The 14,040-nt window shown below is 41.7% G+C and overlaps 1 protein-coding gene across 1 annotated transcript in view; it reads left to right on the top strand.

The window, feature by feature from the left end:
* LOC109918583 (complement C3-like) overlaps nucleotides 1–11,861 on the top strand; it is a 100,481-nt gene extending 88,620 nt beyond the window's left edge. The window contains exons 36-40 of the mRNA XM_048617804.1: nucleotides 216–305; nucleotides 4,509–4,595; nucleotides 6,341–6,424; nucleotides 9,159–9,294; nucleotides 11,441–11,861. Of these exons, the coding sequence (XP_048473761.1) occupies nucleotides 216–305; nucleotides 4,509–4,595; nucleotides 6,341–6,424; nucleotides 9,159–9,294; nucleotides 11,441–11,582 (539 nt within the window). The 3' untranslated portion in view covers nucleotides 11,583–11,861. The remainder of the gene's footprint in view (nucleotides 1–215; nucleotides 306–4,508; nucleotides 4,596–6,340; nucleotides 6,425–9,158; nucleotides 9,295–11,440) is intronic.
* The last annotated feature ends 2,179 nt before the right edge of the window (nucleotides 11,862–14,040 follow it).

The raw sequence follows: 14,040 nt of genomic DNA, 5'->3' as shown, positions 1-14,040 counted from the left end.
TGTTTTCTACATCTGGACAAAGAAATTTTGTACAATTATTCTTGTGCACAGTAAATTCTAGGCTCATATTCAAGGCGCTCCATTCATGATTGTACAGAAAGTGTTTATTGGGAAGTTTTCAGTGCTTTAAATAGAGGGTGAATCATTTATACTATGTGTCTTAATATCTCTATATGACTTCATCTATACTAATCTATTTCATTGCCTTCACACAGAGAACAGTTGCACTAAATTCTACAATGTCGATGGAAACAGTGCCATGCTTAGCAAAATCTGTCAAGGTGAAGTTTGCAGATGTGCAGAAGGTAAGATTCAGTTATTAGATTTATATAGGCGTATTCCTTCATTTGATTATGTTTAGGATATAATTAAAGTTAAAAGTTCCAAGTAGTGCTGTGGTTCCCAATAGTGCAATCGCTGTTGGATGATGATTTCTTTCATGTTACCATCAATTGATATAGATGTACCATTCGCGGTGTCTTGGTTTCTAGTGCAAACTTGACTTAAATCAGTTTTAATAGCCCAAAGAATGCACAGCATTTTAACAATGGCATACATAGATTATGGATCCTGGTCTTATCCCACTTCCAGCAATGGAGATGGAATTATACATTGTTGTTAAATTACTTTAACCTGCACTGTCTGTGAGTATAGTTTCTTCCTTTGGGCATTGTCACTGTGTAATAGAAAACCATTGAGCCCAGCTTGTATTCTGTCCATCACCTAACATTTTCAACACTCACGCATGTATTGCTATACTTCATGTTCATAAAACATCAGCATGACCACAGTAGAAATGTCTTCTTATTTAAGTCCTAAATAAGCAGCCTTTCATTCTCAGTCCATGCCCCCCAGCCAACAGGAAAAAAACCCTCCCAGCATCAACCTCGTCAAGCCCCTTAAGAATTCTATGTTTCAGTAAGTTCACCTCTAAGCCTTCAAACTCAAGTGATTATAGGCCACCTGAAAGATATAAAACTTTTTTTTATTTGCATATATCATTCATTAACATATTTTAAAATGTATTTAATGAAATAGCTAAGAAAAGTTTCTTTCAGTTGTAGCAATTCTTCCACCGGGGCTATTGTGAAGCAGACAATAACTCCTGAAGATGACTGTCCAATGCTTGGATCTGTACTGGGGGGTTGGGAGGTGGGGGCCCCAACAGTACAGTCAATACAGAGTGTGCTGCACAGTCCTTTCATGCTGTACTTTGTACAACGGGAACAGGTAAGGAGAGGATGTGATAGATAGTGCAGAGCTGAGAGAACAGGAGCTGTCTTCTGAGGAAGAACATGAGGACCTCCTAAACAAAGAAGTAAACTCAACTTGATGGGCTGAATAGCCTGCTTTGCTTCTGTTTACCGGTGTCCTAATTGCATCGAGAACAACTTGTTCAAGAATGAAAGCAAATTTAATGTGTACCAAAAAGGAGATTTTGAAGATGGATTTTATTTTATTGCATTATTGTCACATACCATGATACTTTGAAAAGTATTGTGTGCTAGCCAGGCAAATCATACTTTATGAGTACATCAGGGTAATAGAACAGAATGCATATAGTGTTACAGCTACAGAGAAGGTGCAGAGGAAGATCAACTCTAATATATAAGAGATCCGTTCATAAATCTGATAACAGTGGGGAAGAAGCTGCTCTTAAATCTGTTGGTACAGATTGGTACGTGTTTTTAAACTTTTGTGTCTTCTGCCCGACAGAAGAGGGTGGAAGAGACATAACCAGGGTGGGATGGGTCCTTGATTATGTTGGCTCCTTTCCCGAGGCAGTGGGAAGTATACACAGAGCCATTGGATGGAAGGCTGGTTTGTATGATGGATTGGGCTGTGTTCACAACTTTCTGTAATTTCTTGTAGTCTCGGGCAGAGCAGTTACCATACCAAACTGTGATGCATCTGGATAGGATGCTTTGTATGGTGCATCTATAAAAATTGGTAAGAGTCATTGTGGACATGCCAAATTTCCTTAGCTCCCTGAGGAAGTTGAGCCGTTGTTGTGCTTTCTTAACGGTTGCATCAACATGGGTGGACCAGGACAGATTGTTGACAATCATCAATCCCAGGAACTTGACATTGGGACCATCTCCACCTCAGCACCATTGATGCAGACTGGGATGTAGCCTCTACTGTGCTCCCTAAAGTCAGCTCCTTTATTTTGCTGACACTGAGGGAGCAAATGGTTTCTGTACATCATGCCACTAAGCTCTCTATCACTTCACTGTATTCTGTCTTGTTATTGTTTAAGACCAGTCCCACTGCGATGGTACCATCAGCAAACTTGTAAATGGGGTTAGAGCAGAATTTGGCCACATGATTGTGAGTGTATAAGGAGTATAGTAAGGGGCTGAATACGCAGCTTTGTGGGGAATCGGTGTTAAAAATTATCAGAGAAGAGGTGTCATCGCCTGTCTTTACTGATTGTGGTTTGTGGGTCAGGAAGTCAAGGATCCAGTTCCAGAGAGGGGAGCAGAGCCCTGCATTTCAGAGTTTGGAGATGAGTTTGGTTGGAATTATGTGTTGGAGGCAGACTAAAGTCAGTTAGTAGGAATCTGACGTAGGTGTCCTTGTTATCCAGATGTTCCATGGATGAGTGTAGAGGCCAGGGAAATGGCTCTGCCATGGACGAGTTGCACTGGTACACAAATTGTAGTGGAAAGATAAAAGCAACAGTGAAGTACTTGGATCAGCATAACAAATCTTTCCTGGAAGAAAGCATTACTGCATTATTTTTGAGATGATTTGGATATGGAAAGAAAATTGCGTTATTGTTACTTATGAACGCTTTATATTTAACAATTTCTATTGGCTTAGTTTGAAGGATTATGGACTTTTTTTAAAGGAAAGTTTAAAAGGCATTCGGATGGTAGATGAAAAGGAAGGGTTTAAAGGGATTTGGGTCAAATGCTGGCAAATGGGTCTAGATTATTTGAAGATATCTGGTTGGCATAGATGAGTTGGACTGAAGGGTCTGTTTCCATGCTGCACACCTCTATGACTCTATGACTTTGCCAGCGATGAGCAAAGTCAATTTGTCAGTGTTTGTCCATGTGCTCAGTAATCTTTCGGATATGGGATAGGTGTAAGACATATCCACTGAGTGACGAATTATTTTGGGAATGGTGTGTGATAGGATGGGGTAGAAATCAGACATGAGAGGTGGCAACGGGCTGGGGCTTGGTAATTAACGTAGCAAGTTTAGTACAAAAAATTGAGGAAAACCTGCTACATTTCACAACAAAAGAAAAATCCTCCAAAAACTCCATGCAGCTTGGACTTAGCCAAAAGAACATGGGATTCAACTCCACATAATTCCAGATATTTGTGTATCTTAGTTATTTTAACTCGTTGCAGTGAGAACATTTAGCTGTTTTTATGACTGGGGTTTATAGCTATTCTGTTTGAACAGTATTTTTCAGTCGTGAACTTTGTTTGGATTTTCAATTGTGACCAGCCTGATGGAGGTAAACAGCTCCACGTTCAGGCCTACAGCTTCTGAGAAGAAACTTCCATTGAGAACTCTGACTATCATCTTGAAGGGCAAGTGGAAGACATCTCAAGATTATCTTCACTGAGCAAACTGCATCTGCCAAGATTCCAAAGACAATTGTCTGTATTTGTTGACACCTATCTATACATGGCAGGATGTCTGAACATCAACCATCTTACCGTCTCAACCTCATCCGTTTTGACTTCTAGAATTAAGATTTATTGGCTAAAATGTTTTCCTCCCCATGGTTAATCTCTGCAGAGAGAAATCCACTTATTTACTCTTACCCTGTATGTGTGTTGTGCCTGTTAGTGTTTGCGTTGAGTTATTTAGAGTAAACATTTATTTTTTCATTATTATAAATTTATATTCCTACATATTTATAATTTTTAATAGATTTATCATTGTCATTGAATAAGTCTTGGTCTTATAATAAATCAATAAGTTTGAATTCATTAAAAAACTTGATTGACAGATCTTTCTATTTTAAGTTTAATATAGGGAGAGCTTACAACTGACCATACTGGGAACCGAGTAAAACATTTGTAATCATGTTGTGACCTGTGGACTAATGGGACTGGAATAGATAATGTACTCTTCTCATCATGGCCCAAACAAATTAAAATAGTAACCAAATAAACCCAAGTACTACGCTGAAATAAAAAAAAATTGTGAATGTTAGAAATCCAAAACAAAAACAGAAATAGCTGGAGAAACTCAACAGGTCTGGCAGCATCTGTGGACAGAGAAACAGCATTAATGTTTTCAGTCCAAATGAAACTTTAAGTCTGCTTTCTGTCTTCACACATGCCGCTGACTTTCTCCAGCAATTTCTGTTTTTGTTTCAAACCTAAGAATTAGTTATGAATACCTTCCTATTAATGATAGCTCTTTAAGAGCGAAGAAAGCAAACTATTCAAATCTTTACACTTTCATTTTAATGAATTGTCTGAAAAACCTGAACTGGAACTCAGAAATTTTGCAATTTTTATTTTTTGTTTTGCAGGAAGTTGTATATCAGTTAAGTTGCCTGAACACCGTATCTCTTACACAGATCGTGAGGATAAAGCATGTTACCATGGAACAGATTATGGTAAATCCATCATTCAACGCACTGTATTACAAATGTTTTTGACTAATCCCTGAAATGCTTGTTATAAACCATGCATATTTTATTGTAAAACAAAGAGCTGCAGATGCTGGAGATATAAAACAAACACAGAAAGTGCTGGAGAATCTCAGTGGGTCTGCCAGCATCTGCGGTTAGAAAAACAGAATTAACGTTTTGAGTCCAGTGACCCTTGTACAGAATTGTTTTGAAGAAGGGTCAGTGGAGTCAAAACGTTGAAAACATATTTTATCATTGTGTCTGTAATGGTTTATGGTTCATGGTGTTGGTTCATGTGTATTATTTGTACAAATTTAATTGGAAATGGTAGATCAATAGAAACAAGTTTTATGATTAGAATTTGGAATGGTCCAAAAAAAATCCTTTTGAATCTTGTCAAACAGTCTCTTACAAAGCAAAGGTTTTGCCCCAGTTGGTTCCCTTTCACCACCTCACCAACCAAATTCAGGCAAACTGTACTAAATCTACCCAATTGCTAAGCATCTGAAATTGCCAATTTTCATTTGTTTCACAAGAAATGAGCTTTCCCTGTTAGGAAATAAGGGACATTTCATTTCTGATTGTCACAGGATGGCTGATGTTGGAAGCTACCATATGGGAGGGTGGTCAGGGTGCTGGCTAGCTTTTGTTACCCTGATCCAGGCTCATGTTGCAGTGTTATTGTGGTATGATTCCCTCCTCCCCTCCTCCCCCATTGGAATTTGGGTTGTGACTGACCTGGATTGTCGGGAAGTCTCCCATAATTGAGGATTGAACCTCTGGACATGGCAGTGAGTGAGAAAGGAAGAAAACTTGTGAAGTTCATGACAACGAAGCCATTTGTGCTGAGGTTGTGATGTGTTTGCAGCACTGAAGTGTGTCTCTCCAAAGTGATGTGTCACACGTTCTCTGCTGGAAGAAAATAACTTTATTAAAGTCTTACTTTGACTTCTCCCAAAATGTATTTAGAACGATTTGCTTCTTATTTGAGGAAGCCAAAACATCCACCTCTGATTGTCCGGGGTTAGTGGGTGGAGGAGGCAGGGGAATGGGAGGCTTTAGTTGTTGTGCAGAGATTCTCCAAAGAAAGAAAACTCACCTCTTTACAGTCTCTGTAAGAGTCAGACCTTGGGGAAAAAATTAATTAGTTCGTCCATCCATCAACAAAAATACAAGCTTTAAAGATGCCTGGCTGCCAGAGGGCAGTCAAACTTGCACACTCATGACCCCAAAAATATTGTTTTTGTAACTCTCCACAGTGGGGTCATCCCCACAGTTTGGCAATCTGTGAATTAGAGCGGCAATTTGGCACAGTGGCCAGCACTACTACCTCACAGCACCAGGAGCCTGGGTTCGATTCCAGCCTTGGGTGACTGTCTGCGTGGAGTTTTCATGTTCTCCCCGTGTCTGCGTGGGTTTCCTCCCAATGTCCAAGATGGATTAGCCATGCTTAATTGTCCATTGCATCCAGGGATATGTAGGCTGGATGGATTATCCATGATTACGGCAATATGGTAGGGAGCTGGGTCTGGGTGAGATACTCTTCTGAGGGTCGGTGCCAACTCGATGGGCCCAAAAGGCCTCTTTCCACACCGTGGGGATTCTATGATTCCAGCCGTTGGTAGGCTGCTTTCCAGTTATTTGTGATGTCTCAGCTTGCATTTGCTCTAATGATACAAGAACCATAAGCTTTAACATCTGCCTTTTTAAATCCATTTCATCTCTTTTAGTTTACAAAGTGACGTTTAACAAGAAGGAAAAGAGAGACAGTTACATATACTACGAAGTAGAGGTTAAGTCTGTCATAAAGCAAGGTGAGTTATTTTCATATTCATGAGAATGGAGGAGAGATGGTGTTTCTGGTTCAGGAGAATATGACAGCACTGGAAAATGTTGTTCTATGGTGTTCAGCAACAGAGTCAAATTGGCTAGAGCTAATGAACAAAGGCAGTGCAATTACATTGCTTGGTGTAATCTATAGACAACCCGCTAGTGGGAAGGATATAGAAGAACGAAACTTCAAAATAATTACTGATAGTTTTGAAAAATGCACTAGCTGTAATTAATTACCTGAATGTAGACTGGAATAATGGTAGTGTAAAGAGCAGTGGAGGGAAAGCATTCCTAGATTTTGTTCCGGAGATTTTCCTACAGCAGTATGTGTCAATCCAGAAAGAAAGACGACACTGCTAGACCTGGATCTTGGAAATGGGGGCGCGAAGGAGAATAAGTGTCCATGAGGGGTCAGTTAGGGCACAGTGCACATTGCTTCATAAGTCTTAGGACCATGTTGGATGATGACAGTGAATAATCCAGACTAAGAATAATTGACTGGCAGAGAGATTACTTCAATTGGGTAAGAATGGAACGAAGCTGGGTAGAGTGGAGGAAAAGGGTGATGAGAGAAACAGTAGCTGAACAATGGGTTTCTGTCCAAGAGGAGATGGATAGGGCACAGTAAAAGGACATTCTCTCAAAAGAAAAAAGAAGGGTAAACAAAAGCAGACCTCCCTTGGTGACAAAGGAGCTGGAAATTAGGTTTAAAGAAGAATACTGGTAGAAAATAAAATTGACAATGAAACTCAAAAGGGCAGGATCAGAGGCGAGGTGGAAAAGCAAATAAGAGGAGCGAAGAGGAAAATCCCAAAGTCTGCTATAGGCACATAAATGGTAAAAAGAAGAGTAGGGCTGATTAGTAACCAAACAGGAGATTTATACAAGGAGGCAATGGTATGACGGAATTATTAAATAGAGGCAGATGTACCTTCGGCCGTGACAGAAGAGAGAACTAAATCGCTAGAAGGGTTTAAAATTGAAAAAGAGGAAGTTTTGGATAAGCTGTCGGTAATTGAAGTTGATCAGGCACTGGGACCAGATGAGATGCATCCAAGATATTGAAAGAAGTGAGAATGGAATTTGCAAGAGACACTGGCAGTGACTTCCCCGGGCTCTGGGATGGGGCCAGAGGCCATAAGAATTTGTAAACTTATGGCCTTGTTCAAAAGTAATTGTAAAGATAAGCGCATCAAATGCAGACAAGTCAGTTTAACTTTGGTCACAGGTAACAATTATTGGGATTGGATTAATTGTGGGATGTAAAAATATATTCAAATTGCTAAGAGCCAACAGGGATTTGTTGAAGGAAAATCATGTTGAACTATCTTGCTGAAGTTCAATGAAGAGGTAACGTTTGATGAGGGTAGTGATGTTGAGTTGGTGTTTATGGACTTCTAAAAGACACTTGAAACAGTACCACGCAATAGACTTGTGAGAAAAGTTATAGCTTTTTGTTTCGAAAACAAAATTAAATTTTATTAAATGAGAAAAGTCAGAAATATAGATTTGAGCACACATAACACTGGAAGTGTGTACAGTATCCAAAGGAATTAACAGTCCATTCATTTCCACATGGATGTAGTTGCAGGGAATGTAATTTCAACAATTCCATACCATGCAAGAGTGACACTCACTCCAGTTGTCCCAGGAAATGATCTTGCTTGATCTGCATTAAGTCACTGGTATCATGGACACACTCTAAGACAAGAAATCTTTGAACTGCTTTCCTGGAAGTTTTATTACTATTAGATTTGAACATGCACTCAAGGGACATGGGTGTCAGTATTGGGAGCTTTGTTTTTTTTTCACAAATATACATCATCTAGATCTTGGTGTGCAGGGGACAATTTCAAAGCTTTTGGACAATGCAAAACTTGGGAGAATTGTAAACTGGGAGACTGTATAGAACTCTGAAAGGACTTTGACAAATTGCTGGATTGGGGAGATAGGTGGCAAATGAAGTTTAATGTGTAGAAGTGTTCGGTAATACATTTTGGTACAGAGCAGATGAAGAGTCAGAACAAACTAAAGGGAACTGTTCTGAAGGAGCAGGAGCAGAGAAACCTGGGCATATATATTTGTGAGATAACAAGGCGTAGAGCTGGATGAACACAGCCGGCCAAGCAGCATCAGAGGAGCAGGAAAGCTGACGTTTCTGAGTCATGAATGGTCACAGGATAGGAAGAGAGAGCAATTAATAAAGCATGCAGTATTCTAGACTTCATTAATAGGGGCATAGAGTAAAGAGCAGGGAGACTGTGATGTGATTAGATCAGACAGTTCTGGGCAAAGGGCTGACACAGATTTGACAGACCAAATGGCCTCTTTGTACACGGTAAGAATTCTATGATGATGAACAGCCTCAATGGCAAGCCTTAGTGAGGGCTTGGTAATCTCAGTAGGCTGGGCGGCTGTTTTATAATACAGAGTGACAGTAACATTGTGGTTTCAATTCCCACCCCTGCTGGGGTCACCATAAAGATCACGCCTTCTCAACCTCACCTGAGGTGTAGTGAAACTGAGGTTATACCATCAGTCAGCTCCCTCTTCTGCTGGGGTGGGACTGTGCTGACTTTTCTTTGACACGTAGTTTAATTGACACTTAATAACCAGACATGGCACGAGCCGCATGTAGCTAAAAGCTAATGTGTTGGAGAACATTGAACAGTGGTCGGAATAATCTTCCATCTGGATCATGCTTTTCGTATTTAGGAAGCGATGATGTAATGGATGGACAAGTCAGAGAACTAATCATTCATGACAACTGTGAAGGAACATTTAATGTGGACTCGGAAAATGATTATCTACTGATGGGGCAGGGATCAGACTTGTGGAGTGATGGTAAAAGGTAAACTGCTAATTTTGAACCAAATTTGCTCTTTTGTATCATTCGCGGGATTGTCCCACAATTAGCATTTAATTGATAATCTAAATAAAATAATGAGTCACAGCAACAATTATGTCTACATCCATACTCATCTGAAAATATCCAAACTCATCTAATCTTGGATACTAAACAGACTTGGGCCTAGTTAGTACTTGGATGAGAGTCTGTCTGGGAATACTGGGTGCAGCAGGATAGTGCTGTGGCCAATTGGTTAAGGTGATGCGTTCAGTTCTATTGGTATCTCCCCACGTAGGTTCCGGTCCTGTCAACTATTTTCCTCATCTTTGTCTGATCTTAGCCAAGGGCCTTACCAATTCCCTTCCCATTGGCATTGTTGCCAGTGACCTGAGTTTGATTCCAGCCTCGGGCGACTGTCTGTGTAGGGTTTGCACATTCTCCCTGAGTATGGGTGGGCTTCCTATGGTTGCCCTGGTGTCCTCCCACAGCCCAAAGATGTGCGGGTTAGGTGGATTGGCAATGCTAAATTGCAATTAGTTTCCAGGGATGTGCAGACTAGGGGGATGGTAAAAAGCCATGGTAAAAGCGGTATCATGGGGATAGGGTGGGGGAGATGGGGAGCTGGGTCTTTGTGGGAAGCTCCTCAGAAGGTCTGTGTGCAGACCCAATGGGCCGAATGGCCTCTTTCCCAGCAGTAGGGATTCTATGATGCTGCAACGTTTTTGGGGGGCAATTGTGGCACAATGTAGTGTCCCCAGCTCTGAGTCAGGAGGCCTGGGTATCAAGTTCCACTTGTACCAGAGGTGTGTCATAACATCTCTGAACAGGTTGATGGGAAAATGAATGAGCCCTGGTTTAAAAGTGTTGTGACTTTGGACTGTTGCAAAACTTTCTAATTCTGTATTAGAGACGCCAAGTAGAATCAGCAATCTGAACTTTGGTGTAGAACATTCCAGACCACACCTTTTCCTGAGCTCACAAGTACAGTATTGAAGTGCTGAACTGAATTATGCTTTACTTTGGGGTATGCTCCCATGATCTGGTGAGGCTGGTGTTTTGTTGATGCTAAACTCCCTGAGTGGAAGTGTGCATGCAGTCACTGCAAGTGAGATTTTTGGGAATACTGGCTAAGGTGGCGGATCCAGGGGAGAACTGTTAGCTTTACCACTGACTTCCAAGTTGGGAATTAGAGGTATCTATGTTCTCTCTGGCACCCAGGAAAATAGTGACCCGCATACAGATCAGATAGCAAAAGAGCTGTGAGTGCCTGCAATTAGACCCCTTACCACTCAGGAGTGAGATTCTCATCTAAATTCTCTCTTCCAGTTGTTAAAACCTTAAGTGGAAAATTAGGCTTGGCTTGTTTGGCATGGAGAATCTCATTTGTTTTTATATTTGTCAAGTTATCCAAAATTAGCCGCCTGTGCCCATGTCCCTCAAAGCACATTGAGGGAACCTAACCATTTCCTTTTTTAAAGGTAAGTGTAAGACATTGTGTTCCAGACGCAGTTTGATTGGCCAAACTACCAGGCTTCAAACAAAACACACTTTATTCATACACTATCATTAAAGCACAGACAAAATAATAATTAAAGAAAAGAGTTCATTTAATGAACTCAATTTAAATACTTAACAAAATAATACATGTTAATTACTATAAATGAATTGTTCCAATATATTAACATCCCATAAACTCACCCTTTGCAAAGGCAAATTCAGTAAAATAGATTGCCTCACATGCAATTCTAGCAGCAGGAAAAGAACTCCAGCTTTTAGCTGAAACAAAGAGGAATAAGAACTTTCACATCCAATTTCAAGACCCCAGAAACTGCTACTGAAGGCTAAAACTTAAAAAAAAAAAAAAAAAACCCTGGTTCTGTGGGATCTTGACCCCAGCCATTCAGGCTGCTTCTATTGTTCCAACTTTTTTTAAAAAAAAACCCCAAGGCCTCACAAGCTGTTTACTGTAGTGGCTCTGGAGCAGACTGCTCAACACGTCTGTCTGAAACTTTCTCTTAAAAGAAAACCAGGGCAAAATACACCTCTTAAAGTCACAAAAGGCAAAGGTCTTGTTCATTTCAGAAGTGTACATTATCAGTGTGTGACTGAGAGTTTTCTTCCTCATAATCTATGGCTCTCTTGGTTTCAGGATCAATTATCTGATTGGAGATGGAACCTGGTTGGAATCTTGGCCAACAGAAATGCAGTGCCAAAATCAACAATACCACAGACTCTGTCAGAACCTAGCAGAGTTTTCTGAAATCTTAATGATTAATGGCTGCCCGACTTAATATTTTTGTTTCATAAATAATCGGTATTATTTACGTCCAGTAATCCAAAATAAATAATGCTTTCATGTCGAATGATGTTGAAACTGATTTATCTTACCTGTGTACAATGTTATAAGGTAACCTCCTGTATGTGACGACAGGCAAGCGCAAGACTCAGAATCTGAATTACAACGACAGTTCTTCGAAATGTGTTTATTGACCAATATGTTTGGCTATCTACTTTACCTTGACTTTATGCTACTCAGTGAGATTACCGACAATAAAAAGTATTGAAAACCATTTAATTCCTTGTATGAAATTCATAGTATAGTCAATTACCAATCAGGTTGACTGATATCTTTTCTGACCTGTTTGTGGTCAACAAGACATAAAGGACTGAATCTCGTACAACACAGTGTGGAGCTGGGGGAACACAGCAGGTCAGGCAGCATCAGAGGAGCAGGAAAACTGATGTTTCGGGTCGGGACCCTTCTTCAGAAATTTCTGCTCTTCTGATGCTGCCTGGCCTGCTGCGTTCCTCCAGCTCCACACTGTGTTATCTCTGACTCCAGCATCTGAAGTTCTTGCTATCTCAGGGCTGAATCTTATGATTTTTTTGTTGGCTAAGATCGAGGTGCGTGGAGTTTCTTGGTACTTGCTACAAATCCTAATGAATTCTCTCACCCTAACTTACCAGAATTATGTCACTTTTATGACCTATCACACCCCTGTGTTGACCCTTGTATTTGATTCCAGCTCCATCTTCCAGCAGAAACTTGCAACTCTCCAGTATCCCAGAATTCACTGGCATCTCTTGTACCCAGTCCATCTTTGAAGGTGCTTTTTGCACACAGGCAAGCACTTGCTGTAGAGGGCTGCCCTGCATGGTTCCTGACATTTACCTGGACATGGCTGACAGAGGGGAAATCAATGCCCCTTTGCCTGAGTAGGGGTTAGAGGCAGTGAGTCCTCTTCCCTGAGGACTAGCAGTCGAGGCTGTGGCACCAGGCCATGAACACCCTGATCTGAGGTTGCCCCCCAGATTAAAGCAGTCTGCACCATCTGGAAGAATTCAGAGTGCAGGTCAGTGGTCTTCGCCACTCTACCAGCGTATATGCCACCATCTTCTCTCAGGTATCACATACTCAAGCTATCTTGGGCTACTGTACTCACCATCCAACAAGCTCTACCACTCTCACTCTTGCCCGCGACATCCGCTCTCACTTGGACTCATCCAGCCCAACCCCTAGCCCTGCGTGCCCTCAGCTCTGCCTACTCACTCACCTGGAATACTGCCAAAATTGCAGCAGAAATAACATCTATGCCACCCATTTTCATCTGCTGTAGTACCTGTGTTCCTCTCATTCCAGGGGGAAAGCAGCTCACTATAGGGCAGAAAGAGTCAAGGCAGTAGCCTGCCCCAACATCAGCTCCTTACCCTTTATATGGGTCACGTTCTGACTCTTACTGCTCCGAGCAGACTGGGGTTTGGTATCGGAAGCTACGCTCGACATATTGTACCAGGACCTCTGAGCAAAGGCTTGTCCAGCTTTGACTTGTCTCTTATTATCGGTATGGGTCTAGCAACTTCTAAAAAGTAAGGAGTTATCTTTCTTTTTGACAAAAATATTTCTGAAGTCTCAATTATTTTTATTCTCCAATCCTGTGCTCACACCAAGAGTTCACTACGACTCCATCCTTGTGAGTTCCTTTTCCAGATTCACAAACTCCAACAAGGAGTATCAGCTTCCCATGTAATTTCTGCCATTGTGAACAAAAGTGTCTACCTTTTTAAAAATGGAAACAACTTGGCCATCAGTTTTCACCTCCGCAACAAGGTGCAGGGCTGGATGAACACAGCAGGCCAAGCAGCATCATAGGAGCAGAGAGGCTGACGTTTCGGGCCTAGACCCTTCATCAGAAAAGGGAGAGGGGAAGGGGGTTTTGAAATAAATAGGGAGAGAGTGGGAGGCGGATAGAAGATGGATAGAAGAGAGGATAGGTGGAGAGGAAACAAACAGGTCGAAGAGGCGGGGATGGGGCCAGTAAAGGTGAGTGTAGGTGGGGAGTTAGGGAGGGGATAGGTCAGTCCAGGGAGGATGGACAGGTCAAGGGGGCCAGATGAGGTTAGTCAGTAGGAGATGGGGGTGCGGCTTGAGGTGGGAGGAGGGGATAGGTGGGAGGAAGAACAGGTTAGGGAGGCAGGGACGAGCTGGACTGGTTTTGGGATGCGGTAGGGGGGAGGGGAGATTTTGAAGCTTGTGAAATCCACATTGATACCATTGGGCTGCAGGGTTCCCAAGCGGAATATGAGTTGCTGTTCCTGCAACCTTCGGGTGGCATCGTTGTGGCACTGCAGGAGGCCCAGGATGGACATGTCGTCTGAGGAATGGGAGGGGGAGTTGAAATGGTTCGCGACTGGGAGGTGCAGTTGTTTGTTGCGAACCGAGCGTAGGTGTTCTGCAAAGCGGTCCCCGAG

The sequence above is a fragment of the Rhincodon typus genome, chromosome 38 (genome assembly GCF_021869965.1).
Source record: "Rhincodon typus isolate 14 chromosome 38, sRhiTyp1.1, whole genome shotgun sequence".
NCBI classification, from domain to species: domain Eukaryota; kingdom Metazoa; phylum Chordata; class Chondrichthyes; order Orectolobiformes; family Rhincodontidae; genus Rhincodon; species Rhincodon typus.
Note: the sequence above shows the minus strand (reverse complement) of the source record. Positions and strands in the feature narration are given on the sequence as shown.